The 15,819-nt window shown below is 44.1% G+C and overlaps 6 protein-coding genes across 6 annotated transcripts; 3 read left to right on the top strand and 3 right to left on the bottom strand.

The window, feature by feature from the left end:
* Positions 1–23: 23 nt before the first annotated feature.
* On the bottom strand, positions 24–1,334 carry PHALS_12552 (Fibrous sheath-interacting protein 1; the record flags this gene model as incomplete). Its single annotated transcript, XM_024728122.1, has 4 exons — positions 24–34; positions 100–364; positions 426–1,154; positions 1,209–1,334. 4 exons carry the CDS (start codon positions 1,332–1,334, stop codon positions 24–26), a joined length of 1,131 nt encoding a protein of 376 aa, XP_024578631.1.
* A 3,888-nt stretch (positions 1,335–5,222) lies between these two features.
* Positions 5,223–6,186, top strand: PHALS_12551 (short chain dehydrogenase reductase family protein; the record flags this gene model as incomplete). Its single annotated transcript, XM_024728121.1, has 3 exons — positions 5,223–5,417; positions 5,477–5,615; positions 5,690–6,186. 3 exons carry the CDS (start codon positions 5,223–5,225, stop codon positions 6,184–6,186), a joined length of 831 nt encoding a protein of 276 aa, XP_024578630.1.
* Positions 6,187–6,279: 93 nt separating this feature from the next.
* Positions 6,280–7,186, top strand: PHALS_12550 (glycoside hydrolase; the record flags this gene model as incomplete). Its single annotated transcript, XM_024728120.1, has 2 exons — positions 6,280–6,483; positions 6,551–7,186. The coding sequence occupies 2 exons, from the start codon at positions 6,280–6,282 to the stop codon at positions 7,184–7,186; spliced, it is 840 nt and encodes a 279-aa protein (XP_024578629.1).
* Positions 7,187–7,392: 206 nt separating this feature from the next.
* Positions 7,393–9,249, bottom strand: PHALS_12549 (Uncharacterized conserved protein (YdiU family); the record flags this gene model as incomplete). Its single annotated transcript, XM_024728119.1, has 1 exon — positions 7,393–9,249. The coding sequence occupies one exon, from the start codon at positions 9,247–9,249 to the stop codon at positions 7,393–7,395; it is 1,857 nt and encodes a 618-aa protein (XP_024578628.1).
* A 187-nt stretch (positions 9,250–9,436) lies between these two features.
* On the top strand, positions 9,437–10,731 carry PHALS_12548 (Protein containing a U1-type Zn-finger and implicated in RNA splicing or processing; the record flags this gene model as incomplete). Its single annotated transcript, XM_024728118.1, has 2 exons — positions 9,437–9,487; positions 9,589–10,731. The coding sequence occupies 2 exons, from the start codon at positions 9,437–9,439 to the stop codon at positions 10,729–10,731; spliced, it is 1,194 nt and encodes a 397-aa protein (XP_024578627.1).
* Positions 10,732–15,151: 4,420 nt separating this feature from the next.
* Positions 15,152–15,422, bottom strand: PHALS_12547 (uncharacterized protein; the record flags this gene model as incomplete). The annotated part of the gene is made up of 2 exons (XM_024728117.1): positions 15,152–15,309; positions 15,377–15,422. 2 exons carry the CDS (start codon positions 15,420–15,422, stop codon positions 15,152–15,154), a joined length of 204 nt encoding a protein of 67 aa, XP_024578626.1.
* Between the last annotated feature and the right edge of the window lie 397 nt (positions 15,423–15,819).

Below are 15,819 nucleotides of genomic sequence, written 5' to 3'. Positions count from 1 at the left end.
TTTGCTTATTCCGCTCAATAAAATTATTGCTCTTCTTTTCACCTTCATCACATGAAGGCATATTTAAATTGGTGGTGATAGTACTGCGACTAGTCTGACCACAGTTTAACGTCTCACTTGGCGCGGCCGATTGCGCTTGCGTCATAAATGTTCGACTTGACAGATTGCTAGTCCTGACACCCTTTTTCATTCCTTTACGACGCAAAGCTTTCTGCTTTCTTGGAGCAATATTCGCATACAAATTCTTTCCGAGTTTTTCCTCCAAGACAGTATCTAATTGACGAATACGAGCCATTTTGAGCGCAATCTTGGCTGCCAACTTACTCTTGCATTCCGGGTCGTCGTCGACTTCTTCGATTATACCCTACAATAAGCGTGTGTCAAGCACAAGCATGGAATAACAATGTAAGAATTAAATTGCTTACAAAGGCTTGCTGCTTTGATAATCCCGAGTCAATAAGAACTCGTGACCAATTCAAATGGGTTTGCTTGTCTTGATTAGATGCTGTGTCTCCCTCCCTGATATCCTTTTGTGTCATAAGGGACACAACTTGCTGATAGTTTTTTGGAAATTGAACCAATTGTTCTCCATCTTCGTCAATCATTGCTTTCAAAGAGCCCACATATGACTCCAGCTCACTACGAGTTCGCTGACGATTTGCCTCGTTGATCAGCAATCGCCCCCTATTTGCCAACGCTTGCTTGTACTCTTCGTCGTCGTCAGCAATTTTACCCACGTCATTGTTTGATTCCTGGTCTCTCGTTTCGTATGTATCAACGTCCACTTTCTCCGTTTTCATTGCGACAGATTCTCGACTTAAATCGAGTTCCTCATTCTCAAGTCGCTTGTCAGAATTACCGCTGCTCGGTGTTAAGGCCTCTAACGGCAAATTCTCCTGTCGATATTCACCATAATCGGACTCAAAACACTCCGCTATTATTTTTGAATTTGATAAAACTTGCTCAACCTCGCAAGGTGCTTCGCTACTTTGGGGATTATCTAAATCCGTAACGTCAATGAATTGAAAGCGCGGCGGTGAGTCGGGGAGGTAAGTCAGCTTTGATGGAAGTGGAGCTTTTAATTGATTCTGAAAAGTCTGATCGTGTGTTACATTTTGACCGGGACCGAGCAAGAGGCGCTGAATGCGTGGCTTCTGTAAAACTCCAATATAAGCATAAAGAAATGTAGAGTAACGCAAAGAGCGTACCGGAGTCGTGTTGGGTCGGCATGGCTGATTACATTGAACTTCACCACGTGCGTTATATTCTAGTGAGCGTGTGACGACTTGCTTATTCGGTGAATTCAGAGCACCTATCGAAGACGGTCGTCGCATGATTGCCCTGTTGGTTCCTTTAGTACAAATGGAGTTTCAACTCAGACTCTATGTATAACACGACACTTCAAAAGATATCGACTCACATTCGCGGCTAATGCCTGAAATTCATGTCCATGGCTTTCTTAATTTAATGCATGGATGTTACCAAAAGTGAGAGTTGTATCTGTCCAAAGCAGTTACCAGACTTTGTCTATGCGTAATGTGTAATTGATGTCTAATTGTACGAGGAGGATTGTTAGCTGCAGATAATGACAATTTACGGTCATCGTGCTGTTGAAGGTCTTGAAAATCCGCGATACAAATTATATTTTAATACATTACAAGCTTAAGGATATCTGTAGCAAGCTTGCAGTTTGATTAGAACGGCAGTCACGTCTTCAACCTTTTTGCTGTGTGCCTTCCATGTTTCGTGCTCAAGCGTAATACGTCCACATGTAGAATCATTTAGCGTGTCGGCTGAGCTTGAAATTTCATGAATTGCAGATGTCGACGCACACCCACTGCTGTATTGAAACGTTGAGGGAGACATCTGAGTTAAACTAAAAGGAATAATTGTACTAGCTTGTTTTGTAGAACAAGGTATCCAATAGTCAAATGCCAAAATTGGAGAAGTTCGATGTCTGCAAGTCTTTGCAGAACGAGATCAACACTTTTTGATCAAACAACAAACAGAAGTTTGGTGCACAATACTATGCAAAATTTGTTGGCCGCCTTGCTGGCGTACACAATACCGTTGTCGGAACTAATGCACCTTAATACTGCGCCTCAACAGAGTCACGAACGTTCTGAACCATTCCGACACTTGAGAAATCGACGCAAACAAGAACAAGAATACCGCACGGCTGAAGTCATTTATGAACGGGGAAACGTATAGTGCCCCACCCTTCGACTTTTGCTTGGATGGACCCATCAGATCACTATGGACAGTCTGAAACGATTCACCTGACTCCTATAACGGTGTGAGAGCGAACTTACTGACATCTACCCACGCACACAGCCATCGCAAATGCCCTCGTTTGGCTTCGACATTGGGGGTACGTCGTCAACTGCATTTAACACCAAACCATTCGTAGTTGTGAGATGTGGTTGCCTGCGTGCAAAATCACAAGTTTGGATTGGGTTGCTAAACTGGCAAATGAATTTCGCGCACGGCCGTGTGGTTCACACTTCACACAACTAGCTTTCCAGCTCTTGAGGACGTTGCAATAACACCTCCGTTCACCAACAGCACTGCATTCCTCTTAATTGAACCAACATACCACGCGCTGTCAATGCTGGAATAGACACCAACTTTTTGTTCAACAAAAGAACATGTAGCACATCCGCTAATATTAGACGAACGGTCTCGTTCACCTCGCAACGAACTGCACCATTACCGATAGCCGGGAGACGTAAACGGTTGGCAATTACATTGTCAACTGAACGATTGAACTTAACGAAGACTTTGCGAGCATCGATCATGTGAAACCAGCCTTGCTGCCCAACAACCTGACCGGTGTTGATCCTAAGTCACGACTGGTGACTGAAAACGCAAGCTTGTCCACACCGTCATTCTTCTAATGTGGACATGCAGCTTGGTGCATTCGAATTCCTTGAACTCTTGGTATTGCCTAGGAAACTGCTTCTTGATTTGGTGTTTATTCTTACCACCACCGTTGTTGGTCTCATTGCATTTCAATCGCTGACGCTCACCATTCGCGCCTCACCCACAATGATGTTCACGACCACTACACTTGCTACAGCAGCAAGATGAGCACATATTTAACCAAGCTTGAAAATGTGTTTTATGAGCTTACCGTCAGCGAAAACTCAATGAGTGGCGTGCACAATTGTACCCGATTGTGCTGAGATTGCTTTACGAAGAAAGCACGAAGGGTCCCCCACGCTTCAATCGCCGAGCTCGCGTCACGCAACATCGATTATTATGCGGAAACCAACCGAGTCAAATAACTGCAAAGGACTCAACATCTTTGACTTTTTATTGCGGCGTTTCTCGCAGCGCTATCTCTTCAGGCTTCATTGCTGCGGTGGCGTGCGACAAGAGGCTTTTACTCTCCAGCGCTTTGCGCGTATCAAACTCCCACATGAAGTAATTGTGGTTATCCAGCGTATCGCTCGGGTCGAACCCATTGCCTATAACGTTTGCAGTGCCAATCGGTTGAATCGCTTGATTTATACAGAAATGGAATAGATTGACAGAAAAGAACGATTAAAAGCAGAACCTCAGTCTATATATATGTAGACTAAGGGCTTGCTTTCTTAATACATGCAAGCGAGTCGAGTCTCTCGTTCTAAGTCACACAATATGCAAGCATCCTTTCAGAACACTCTTGGGTGTCAAATTGAGCAGTGCTGACATCACCATGAGACACTCCTCGCTCTTAACACTTTTCATCTGAACCTTAAACATTTTGATGTATTGATCATCGTCAACATCCTACAATCTCAGAAATGCCAAGTTGGCCAGCATATTAGTCGACTTGACGTAACTTGATCTGACTTGTTACATTTTGTCAGATACGATGACAACTGAACTTGAAATACTCGCTAATCTACTGAGCGCTTGCCATGAATCAATGTTCTTGATTCTGCTCGTTTGCCCGATGACATGATTGCCGTGCTTTTGACCATCATAAAGAACCGTGAAGCTTTTCGCCTGGAACTCTACCACGATCCACCTATAACCTTGTCATATATCAATTTCCAGGTTGGTCTCTTAAGAACATCAAATTCTATAAGATGGGACTGATCACGTCACTTTTCCGTACATTCCTTTCTGAATCTGTGTGATTTTGTTATTCTTGCCGCATGCGTCAACAGGTTTTACGATACTTATCATTACTGAGGCGTGATTTTGATATCAGCATCATACCTAAACGCCCTTTGCTACGTATAAGCGCTTCAAGTTGTGCTTGGAGCTATGAGATTGGTATCACCCGACACTCCACACAGCAAAGATTGTATTTTCATTTGATATTTGACAATTCGCCCCGCGGAACTGCGATCGCTAGAAAACTTACATTTTGTTGATCCGAGCATGATGATGAATGATTGATTGCACATCGTATCTGCTCGGCAAGCTGGAGAATCGGCACTATTTGCCCAATCTATGATGATCAAAATGAAGTCAACACTTGTTCGTAATCGCCAGCGTTAAATCGGGGTCGCTGATGCTGAGGGCAAACTGCCTTCAACTATTTGTAAACTTAAAATTGGCAACGAGTGTTACGATCAAAGTCATATTAAAATTGTGCTATTCTCCAGCCTTTTTTTTTCTTCGGAACTAAAAAACATGCTTTCTGAATATCAGACAGAAATAAGGATATATGTTTCATGTGATGAAAAACATGCCAATTCTGGATGCGATGCGCAAGCTTTTTGAGCTGTATCGCCTAGCTGTGATAAATTCACTTTTTCGTTATCTCTAGACGTAATCCTCCTCGCTTTCGGCATAGATGTCAATCGCACATGTAGTAACGTGGTACAACCTTACCATCCGGGTGTAAGACCTCTTTTAATCGTAATGCACTTGACAATTCATGCACGAGGTAGTTAAACTGTTGTATGTAATGAAAGAAGTATTCAAGCTTGGGTATCGAAACGAATGTAGTATATAACGTTACATGTCACACATTTGACTGCATTTTACAGTGTGCCGATATACCAGTAGCTATAAGTAAATTTTCTGGTAACTTATTATCGTAAATTACCGGCTTCAAACATTTAGTATGTTTCCTAATCTTTTAATTAGAATAACCACTAAAAGATGAAAACCTCTACGTCACGATTTTCGGATTTCATCAATGAGTAGTCATTTCTATCGAATGAAATTTACTTTTTTTAACACATCTGCCAAGTTGACGCAGTGCTACAAAGCAAAGTCAAATGCGTGTGGCTGAACTCTTTGATGTCAAGGACAAAGTAATAGTTGTGACGGGGGGCGGCCGCGGCATCGGCAAGATGATCGCGGATGGATTTGTGCAGAATGGCGCGAAAGTGTACATTGCGTCACGTAATCTTGAGGTCTGTCAAGCCACTGCAAAGGAGCTTAATAATAAAGGTCCAGGTCATTGCATCGCCGTAAGAGAATAATTTCGTAGCCAAACTTCAAGAATTGTTAACAAATGGTGCGTGTCTAGCTTAAAGTAGATCTAATGAGCGAAGACGAGTGTAAGGCGTTTGCTGACGAAATCCTTAAAAGGGAGTCACGACTTGATGTGCTCATTAATAACTCGGGTGACGGAGCTGACACTCCTGTCGAGAATACCCCAGCAAAAGGTTTGTTGTACAACTTATTGTATATGCTAAAATGTTTCATTTTAACATGCATGACTTTATATAAATTTCAACAGTTTGGGAAGAAACGTTTGCTCTAAATGTGACGTCGGCGTACCTCCTTACGCGACTTTTATTACCTCTTCTCGATGCTGCTGCTATCAAGTCTGATGCTGCTCGTGTAATTAATGTTGGATCGATTGGAGGACTTGTACCGCAAAAAATCAACACGATGGTGTACGATTCGTCCAAAGCGGCGCTACATCATCTAACTCGCGTACTTGCTGCAAAGCTCGCTCGTCGTCCCAATGGCGGTCATATACTTGTCAATGCCGTTGCACTTGGATATGTTCCATCGCGATTGTCAGAGGGGGTTGCATACGTGACAGGAAACACCCTCGAAGGATTAAGCGAGTCGATTCCTATTGAACGAATGGGGACTGCCCCGGACATGGCTGGGTTGGCAATATTTTTAGCCTCAAAAGCTTCTGGCTGGATCACTGGTCAGATTATCACGAGTGATGGTGGAATGGTCGGCGCTGCAGAGATTGGCGTGGGTAAATCAAAGCTTTGATATCGTTAGCTACGAGATTATAACATCAAATGCTCGTAATCATAAAAATATGAAAGTTAGCTCGAAAATTATATCTAAGTCAATCAATTCATAATGAGCAGACTTCAAGTGAGCAACCTCTTTGACGTCAAGGACAAAGTCGTAGTTATCACGGGTGGTGGATCTGGTATTGGTAAGATGATGGCCGATGGCTTTGTACAGAACGGTGCTAAGGTCTACATCGCCTCACGCAAGCTCAGATTTTGTGAAGCCTCAGCCAAGGAGCTTAATTCAAATGGGCCAGGTCAATGTATTGCGGTAATTACCTCTTTAAATTTAAATAATTTATTGTTAAAACACTAAGATTTATGATTAAATGTCATAGTTGCAAGCTAATTTAGAGAATGAAGCTGGCTGCAAGGAGCTAGCCGAGCAGATTGCTCAAAGAGAGAAGAAAGTGGATGTTCTTATTAATAATTCGGGTGTCTCGTGGGGCGGAGACTTTGATCATCATCCAGAGTCAGCTTGGAACAAAGTGCTGGCCGTAAATGTGACGTCACCTTTTCACTTGACCAAATATCTCCTTCCGCTGCTAGATGCCGCCGCAACATCGTCAGACGCAGCTCGTGTTATTAATGTTGGCTCAGTGGCTGGTCTTATGCCACAGCGAATTGATACGATTGCTTACGATACATCCAAGGCAGCTATTCACCATATGACTCGCGTTTTGGCGGCCAAGCTAGCGCAACGTCCCAACGGCGGGCATATTCTCGTGAATGCGATTGCTCCAGGTGTTGTGCCATCAAATATGGTGAATAGTTTATTAAAAACTACTGGCTTAAGTATGGATGACTATGCCAAAAGTCTACCTGTTGAAAGAGTTGGTCAGGACTCGGATATGGCTGGACTTGCCATCTTTCTCTCGTCCAAAGCGTCAGGATGGATTACAGGTGTGGTCATTACCGCGGACGGTGGCTTAGTTCATACCATGGAAGTTGGCATGCACTCTTCTAAGCTTTAAAGAAAGTTTGTTGCTAAAAGAACTCATATACTGGATCAAGCTTCATGATGTAGTGATGACGCAAATATCCCTTTTTAAAAACCTGATTACGCCTAAGCTCTTTATCATCAGTACTAACGATCTTGAATCTGTCTTCTTCAAAGATAAAAATCTGCGGCCTGAATCCAAATTAATAAATCAATGATTTCAGAAGCTATTTTCTGTTGTTAAGACGAACATGATACGCATAGTGGAGTTGCGGATGGATCTTGGGGTAAAGCATACACAAGATCACTCTCGTCGTTAGGTTCATCGAATGGATTTGTGAGTAGCTCAAAAATGTGATGAACTCCGTCATGATTGCCTTCATGAGCCAAATCGATAGCTTTTTGAGCCACATGGTTGCGGAGTACAAAGAGCGGGTTTACCTTGAGCATGCGATGACGACGCCGACTATCACTGGCTGCATCTGCATTCCCTTCCTTCTTGATACGAAAAATGTAGACATCAAGCCAATCCTCCCATGCAGTACGAATAGTGTTCGCTCGCTCCTCATCCGTAATCGCGTCTAGAAAAACTTTTTCCTCACGATTTGCCTTGATTTCGGCGACCAATGCAGGCGTAATCCCATACTGACGAGCACGCACAGGATTTTCTTGTAAAAGTGTCATAATCATATTATACTGAGCATCAGAAATTCCCTTCGAAGCCTGCGCCAGTTTGCGTTTTTGCTCGGCTAAAGTCTCGGAAATACCAGTCAGTTTGTTTAATATGTTTTCACGGGATTCCCCGGTATCAAATGCGTCAAGAGTCGATAAATAACGAAATGTACACGAAAAGTCTGCACCTGTATGAGCAAGTACATCGAAAAGTGTGCTCACCAGTTCTGAATCTTTTTCCATTTTACCTGAAACACCAAGTTTCTCCCACATCAAGCACAAATACTCGTTTTGAAAGACAACGTCGAATCCACTAAGACTCTTTTCAAGATCCGCTCGACTCATTACTAGTTCCAATTGGTCGGCCAGAATACCACAATTCCACTTGCAAATTGCAGGTTGCGCTTCATAGCGGTAGCGGCCACTATCATCCGACGTGTTGCAAATATGTCTCGGATCAAAGTGCTCCATAAAACCAAACGGACCATAGTCCAGCGTGTCTCCCACAATACTCATATTGTCTGTATTCAAAACACCATGACAAAAGCCAATCGATTGCCACTTGGCCACTAATTTCGCAGTTCGACACACAATTTCGTTAAAAAAGTTTTCATACTTTGATTCTCCCGTAATGTTCGGAAAATATTGACGAATGATAAAATCCAGCATCTGCTTCATCATCTCTTCCTTGTTCTCGATTCCAGCACTTGGTCCAGAAAGTCCTGTGAGCTTATCTTGCTCTTTGAAAATTTCAAAACTACCAAATCGTATAAAACTTTTTGCGATTCGAGTCACTACTGCTGTTGGCTCAAGTTTGGCATTCCCATTATAGAAAATATCTCGCAATACTTGCGTTTCTCTGGACACAACGACACTCCCCGCTCGAGTTGTGGGTACACCAAGAGCGTGCATGTTTTCACTGCACAGAAATTCGCGCAAAGTCGATCTCAATACTTTCCGACCATCGGCCGATCTTGAAAATGGAGTAAGCCCAGAACCTTTGAGCTGCAATTCCCATCTTTCGTTTCCAGTCACCACTTCGCCTAAATATAAAGCAGCTCCATCTCCCAATTGACCCGAAAAATAACCAAATTGGTGACCACAATAACATTGGGCTGCAGATTCCGAACCTGGTAGTAGTTTATTACCAGCTAAAAAGGGCACTAACGTTTCAATCGGCTCTAAATCATCCTTTTGCAACTCTTCATTCAAATTACTGCTCTTTTTAACTTCAATACCTGCTAAAAGCAATGAAGTAGGGGATACAATAACCAACTCCGGATTACCAATAGGCGTCGGCTCAACCCTAGAAAAGCATGCTCGTGGCACGGCACTGCGTACAAAATTGTTGGGCTCTGTGTCGACTGGAAGTTCACGCAGTACTGCGTTATCAAATTTGGCGCTCGGAAGGCGCCTCCAACTCATGCTGAAAGAGCGTGAGATACCATTACGAGAGGAAGAAGTCATGCGACAAAAAAGCATGAAAGAAAAATCGAAAATGAGTCGATGAATTAGGTATAAACCATTTACGAAACGGGGTATATGGGAATGTATCATTGGCTAAATTAGAATTGCTGATTGAAAAATTTAATAGGAACCGCAGACTTTCACCATGGGCAAGCATGATTTCCTGACGCCGAAAGCTATCGGCATTCGAATGAAAGTAATGTTTACTATTAAACACAATTACATGTTGTTGTGCATGTTTTTGAAATGTATAGTCACCTCTTAATGACTTCATCTTTTCCTGCCCCAACTTTTCAGGCTAAAGGGCTCCAAAAGCTTCGATGGTTCTGCCAAGTGTGTCAAAAACAATGTCGTGATGAAAATGGTTTTAAGTGCCACACAACCTCCGAGGCACATCAGCGACAAATGTTGATTGTGGCTAACAATCCAAACAAGTTCATGAGTGGGTATAGTGAATTGTTTGAAGAGGCATTTCTTGAGAACTTGAGACGTCGGCATGGCACTAAGAGGATGCGAGCCACTTACGTGTATAATGAATATATTGCCGACAAGCTTCATGTTCATATGAATGCAACACGATGGACGACGCTAAGTGGCTTTGTTCAATATTTGGGACGTTCGGGCAAGTGCGTAGTTGATGAAACAGAAAAGGGCTGGCATATTCAATACATTGACAGAGATCCAAAAGCAATTGCGAGACAGCAAGAGTTGGAAAAGAAAAAGAAAATGGAGCTTGATCATGAGGAGAGAAATCGACTCTTTATTGAGCGACAATTGAAAATTGCTAGTGAAAAAGACGGCGTTGAGACGCAAATACAGCCAACAAAATTGCAGCGTGGGGAGCACGGTGAAAAAATTAAATTGTCACTAGGTGTGAAGAAAGAGAGCAGAAAGATGGAAGACATGAAAACGGTCGCTTTCAAAGACAAAAGCACAAAGATGTTTCAAGAAACGGAGAGATTTGAAACGGTGGAGAAAAGCTCGAATAAACGACAAGCTATTGACGCGATTATGGAGGAAGAAGAAAGACAAAGAGAGGAAAAGAGACGACAGCTGAAAAACGAGTCGAAGCGGCAGCGAAAAGAAAATTGGATTACTACTGGGATTGTGATCAAAGTGATGAACAAGACACTCGGTGACGGTGCTTATTACAAGTGCAAAGGAGTGGTGGAGGACGTTAAGGACAAGTTTTGCGCGACAGTAAAGTTGTTGGACTCTGGTGATGTACTACGACTTGATCAGGAGGATCTCGAGACAGTCATTCCGAAACCAGGACGTAAGGTTCAAATCGTAAACGGACTTGGTCGGGGCTGCACAGCAAAACTACTGGAGATTTCAGTAGATAATTTCTGCGCACGTATTCGAATTGACTCGGGCCCGCATCGAGGAGAGATTTTAGATGGGGTTGAGTACGAAGATATCTGCAAAGTAAACGAATGAATCGTACACGAAATAGATGTGTCAATAGTGGTTTCATCTAGATTGATTATCTATTAGTGATTATCTAATTTGACCGGGTACATTCCGTATTATGGTGTTTGTACACAATACATTTTTGTGCCTAGAATGATGACCGTAATAGAAATTATTTTAGCTAGCATTTTCTAACGATATACTCAGTTTAGTTCAAGTAAGACCTTATTATAAATATATCACTCTTGATAAACAGCTAAAAAGTTAAAATACTTGAGAGTCTCTGGGTCTCGCTTTCAATGAAGGATACATTGACGGTGTCATCGCGATCTATCAAAGACAGAGCTTCCTTTGAGTACGGTACGCGGCAAACCTGTTGCACCGCATTAGTACTTGTCGTAAATTCGACAAACTAAGCTTAATTGACTGTATCCTCTGTTAGAATGAAACATGCATAGATCTGCAGGCGCTCGGCCACCCAGAGGTTATACCAGCAGCTGGTTCTGAGCACGGAGTGCAACAATTTCCGTTTCCAACGGCGCAAGGCGCTCCATCGTCGCACGAAGTGACGTATTCGCCTGCTCGACGGCTAGGAGCCGCTCCGACAGAGCACGATAATCCTCAACGTGAGGCAGTCGGTACACAAAGCGCACCAGGCTCTCGAGGTCCTTCGCACAGCGGTAGACGACCTCGGAGAGATGCTCGGTATAATGCCGATGACGACGGACTTTGTCCTCCAACGCTCGACGAGCATAGCGAGTCACCGGACGGCGATCGACCAAGTCGTCATCGCCCGCCGCCGGCTCTCCTCGATGTGAATGGTGGCATCCACTACCACGTGGGACGCCTTATAGATCGACGTCGTCGACAGAGTTTGAACCAGTCTCTTGTAAAGTGGCGAGTATATCCAAACTCCGAGAACTCGTGGATGCTTGAGGTGCAACTTCGGCAAGATTGCCCAGACGTCGTGGACGCTTATGATCGGAAGGAGCATGACGCTTTGCTCCGGCGTACGCACCGCGCTTCTCGGCAGTAGCCTGGGAAGTCAAAGGGCCATGAGCCGAGCCCAAGCTATGGATCTGAGCTGCTGCGGTCGTAGACTCATCGTGTGTGAGACCACAGAGCTCGTGGGAGGGTTATGGATTGTTCCATATGTCGCAGGGCGACAATTTCGCAGGAAGTCAGCCTTGCGCCATGGGTTTGGCGAACGCACATCAAAGATGGCGCTTAACCGGCACGTCCACTTCCTTGTGGCTTCGCTGTTGGGTAGAAAGTGAAAAAAGTTTCCGGTGCTGCTGCACCCATCGCTCGAGAGCTCATTATCATCTACAGCGGTTTTGTCAGGGGCAAGCACCACAGGGATGGTCCGCATTGTGGGTTTAGGAGCACCTTTTTTATAAGTTCGAAGTCGAGAGCGGTATTGATCCATTAGGATGTCTTGGGGAACCAAAAAACGAGCTTTCCGCTGATCAAGCTCAGCTTGTTTAGTGGTCGGGGTCCCGACTACTTAGTCGCCTAACGATCGAGTGATCGCGTCTTTTGCTTCGGTACGGGATCCGCCAAGCGGAAGCCGATTTCCACACGAGGATCTAGGATCGATCATGGATATGAGCGCAGGGGAGCCACCCTGTGAGTAGCTTTCAATTGCTGCTTCTGTGCCTCGTCGAGGTGATTGATTATAGTACCACTTTTTCCAGAAGCCGAAAGGTCGTGGAACGGACACGGTGTCTGCAAGGTTTGCGCTGGGCTCACGTCGCGCCGTTGGCGCACTTCATCTCGCTCGTCTTCCCATGCTGGGAAAAGAGTATCCGACTCGTAGTCGACCTCCTCCAACTCGTCGCCCGGGGCGGGCGCGGTGTGTTGCCCAGTTGCCGAGGGCTTGGGATGTGCTTACCGTGAAGTGTGGGACGTACTGTCCGGAGATGCACCCTTTGCAGAAGAAGAAAGGCTTTGCCTACGGGCGCCCTCGCTACCAGCGAGGTTGGGTGTTTTGTGTGTCGTAGACACAGGGCTCATAGAGCGAAGAATCTTTCAATTGTTCTTAAGAACATGAAGATGTCTCAGACACGCGAGGGCGGCCATTAAAGGTGAATTGAGGCTATTTAATTTGAATGGGGTGAGTGTAACAGGGTTACATGTGGAAGGGCGGGTCGCACAAGATGGTGCGATCGTACATATGTGTGGATTACACAAGTTAGTGTATTCACACAGTGGTGCAGCTACACCGTGACAAGAAGATTCCACATGGCAGGTATATTACTTAGGAAAACCTAGGGTTTTAGATATTGGTGACTTTGCCGCAACTTAAACAATCAATCACAGTTTCAATTTTGAACAGAAGTCTTCGTTTGCCTTGGTTAAGGTCTTTAACACTTGGAGGTAGCGGATTGCGAACCGCTACACTCGTAATAGTTCTTGGAAAGAACGTAAGGTCGGTGACCTTAGCTTAACAAAGAGCTACAGCAGACCCGCTGCAGTTTCCCTGCAATTCAAACACGCCTCAGTGATCCATTAGAGGCATCACCTTGAACGCCAAATCATACGACGTATGTCCGGGATGAGTTGTACCCGTCGAGCAATTTGTCAAATAAAGTGTTGCGTTCACTACTTCAGCCCACCACGCAATCGACATGTTTTTTGGAAATTGAGCGAGCTACGAGCTTTTTCCATGAGAATGCTCTATCACCCAATTCTACGCTATGTTGGACGGAATGCTGCTGGGAAATGCTGCTTTGACGACATATGTCTGCCGTTGTCTCGTGCATTACGTTACTCCCGTTGTCGCATGACAAACAATTTAGATAGATACCCCGTTGGGTTATATAAGGCGTCATAAGCTTATCAAACTTGAATATTTTCTCGATTTTGCTGATGAAATAAAAAAATGTGGCACATTTTAAGAATTATTAACAGAAGTGAGAATATACCGTGCACCTCTTTTTAGTCTGTAATGTTTCATGAAAGTCTGTGGGCACAGGATGCAGCACATGTATCGTCTTTGTCAACTAATGGGGGAAATGTCGTTACTGCCTGCTTCCACCTCAGACACACGATACACTTTGAGCACTTTGTATCGTACTTGATTATTTGGATGCTACTGGTTGGACGCTGTGTCTTGAAAATATTGTCCTTGACAGGGAGTTCCATGCGGGCATGCCTCAGCTTTCACTGAGTGCCAGCTTCGATATACTCTGATGACATGCATCTTCCTGCTCGCAGTTGGGCATGTAATATTTATAAATTCTTGTGACCAATACAACCGCTGATCACACAACTTAGGTGCAATAACCCCGAAATTTCGCAAGCTTATCAATACACGATAGCCTCCCGTCGGATTTGAGACATATAAATTTCCTGCTCGATCCGGTCAGTTTGATCGTGATGGGCCCTTTGGCGAGTAAATGTTTGCTGTCTGCAATTATTACGTCGACGCTTGTCTTAAGTTCCTTGAATTTATGCAAGTCGATCCCTTACAGTACCACGTGAGAGTTGGCGCCATTCATCATGCTGGCCGTCGTTCGACCATCTCAAATTCATCTTTTTTGCTGTTGGGTCTTTTCTGGCCGAGTAGCTTCATTTCATGTGTCCGGAATGATCAAAGCCAACACTTGCCGGTAACGTGCTGTTTTTGAGTCATAAAGTCAACACGTACGCAAATGTGATATGTCGAGCGGTCATAGAATTATGCAAGGCCTCCTATGCCACTTTGGCGCTCGAGGTGGCCCTATCTTGTTCAGATGTTGAATTCACCGCCTTGTGTAGCGGCACCAATTGCATTGGTCTTGCTTACAAGCCAGATCCTGTGATATCGCTCTTATCTATATCTAATTACTGATTTGTTTGAAAAAAGCGAGGTGAAAAGGTCTTTATTAATCCGATGTCACGTTGTTGTGATTATCTCGTCAGAACTCGCATCATAAACATCTCCGTCAATTACTATGCCATAATCATGTCTGGTCGATAAGCCTTGAGAAGGAGCGAGGGGGAGCACTGGATAGGAGCCCCGAAGCTAACACTTAACACTGTGTGATTTCAAATTCTTCTGTCGAGAAAATCGAAATATCATTGAAAGAGGCCACCACCAAACGTACACCACTAGGCTATTCTAATTCGTTTACTGAATGAACAAACGTAAATGTTATGCATGTGATATCGACATGCAACTGCCAAATTGTCTATCAGTATTGATTGGTATCATCATCTCAGCAATTTCGAACTCGTACCTTTAACATCGTCAATACGACGTTTTCATAAGAGCCCTTGGAGTTTGGCTCACTATCTTTGCGCATACATTGACTTTTTTAGTAGACAAAAATTCTCCTCAGACCCTCAGGGTCCAATTGCATGAGTGGTTTGCACCGATGTCTACCCATGCATGAGTGCAAGACATCGCATTTTGTCCGATACATGAGTGTTAGACATCGTATTTTATTCAGTGACTTTCATTTCACCAGATATTGATAGTAGACCTAATATCTCGCCGGCCAGAGCTCCCAATTGACTCGACATCAGCGCTAGCGACATATTCTGGCACTGATACTTGTATAGGTCTTTCGATGAATCTGAGCTTGATATCCACGTACTCCGCCTCGGTCAGGACTGTTTCTGTGTTCTATTGTGAACAAACTACTTTGCATGTCCTTAATAATATGGGTGGTGATGTTCAGCATACCTAAGAAAAAAATAGCTTCTTGAGCCTGTGGTCGACAGGATAACATTGTACTTTTCTATGTTGCAGTGCCAAAAAAAGTACGATTGAATTTAGTATATTATCTAGCTTTCGAGAACTCTGATTGACTTGATTACTTCTTCGTAAAGTTTTATGATCAAGATTCACTGCAAGTTGGCTTTGTGCACCATACATATTCTGTGAGATGGTACCGCAACACTCCTCCTCAACTTGCACTCTCGCAATTGTTTGTCAGCCACCCAATCCGCGTCACAATAAGCGTGTGACATGATATTCCTGTTCCTTGACTTCGCGTATGCGATGCCGTGTGATAATGTTCCCTTCAGGTAGTGCAGAACCCGTAGCCCTGCACATCAATGCACATATCGTGGTTGTTCAAGGTATAGTGAGAGGTTCGACATCGCGTAGCTGATGTCAGGACGCGT

Source organism: Plasmopara halstedii (assembly GCF_900000015.1).
Source record: "Plasmopara halstedii genome assembly, contig: Scaffold_614, whole genome shotgun sequence".
Taxonomy (NCBI): domain Eukaryota; phylum Oomycota; class Peronosporomycetes; order Peronosporales; family Peronosporaceae; genus Plasmopara; species Plasmopara halstedii.
The sequence above is the reverse complement of the archived record's forward strand: the minus strand, read 5'-3'. Positions and strand labels throughout refer to the sequence as shown.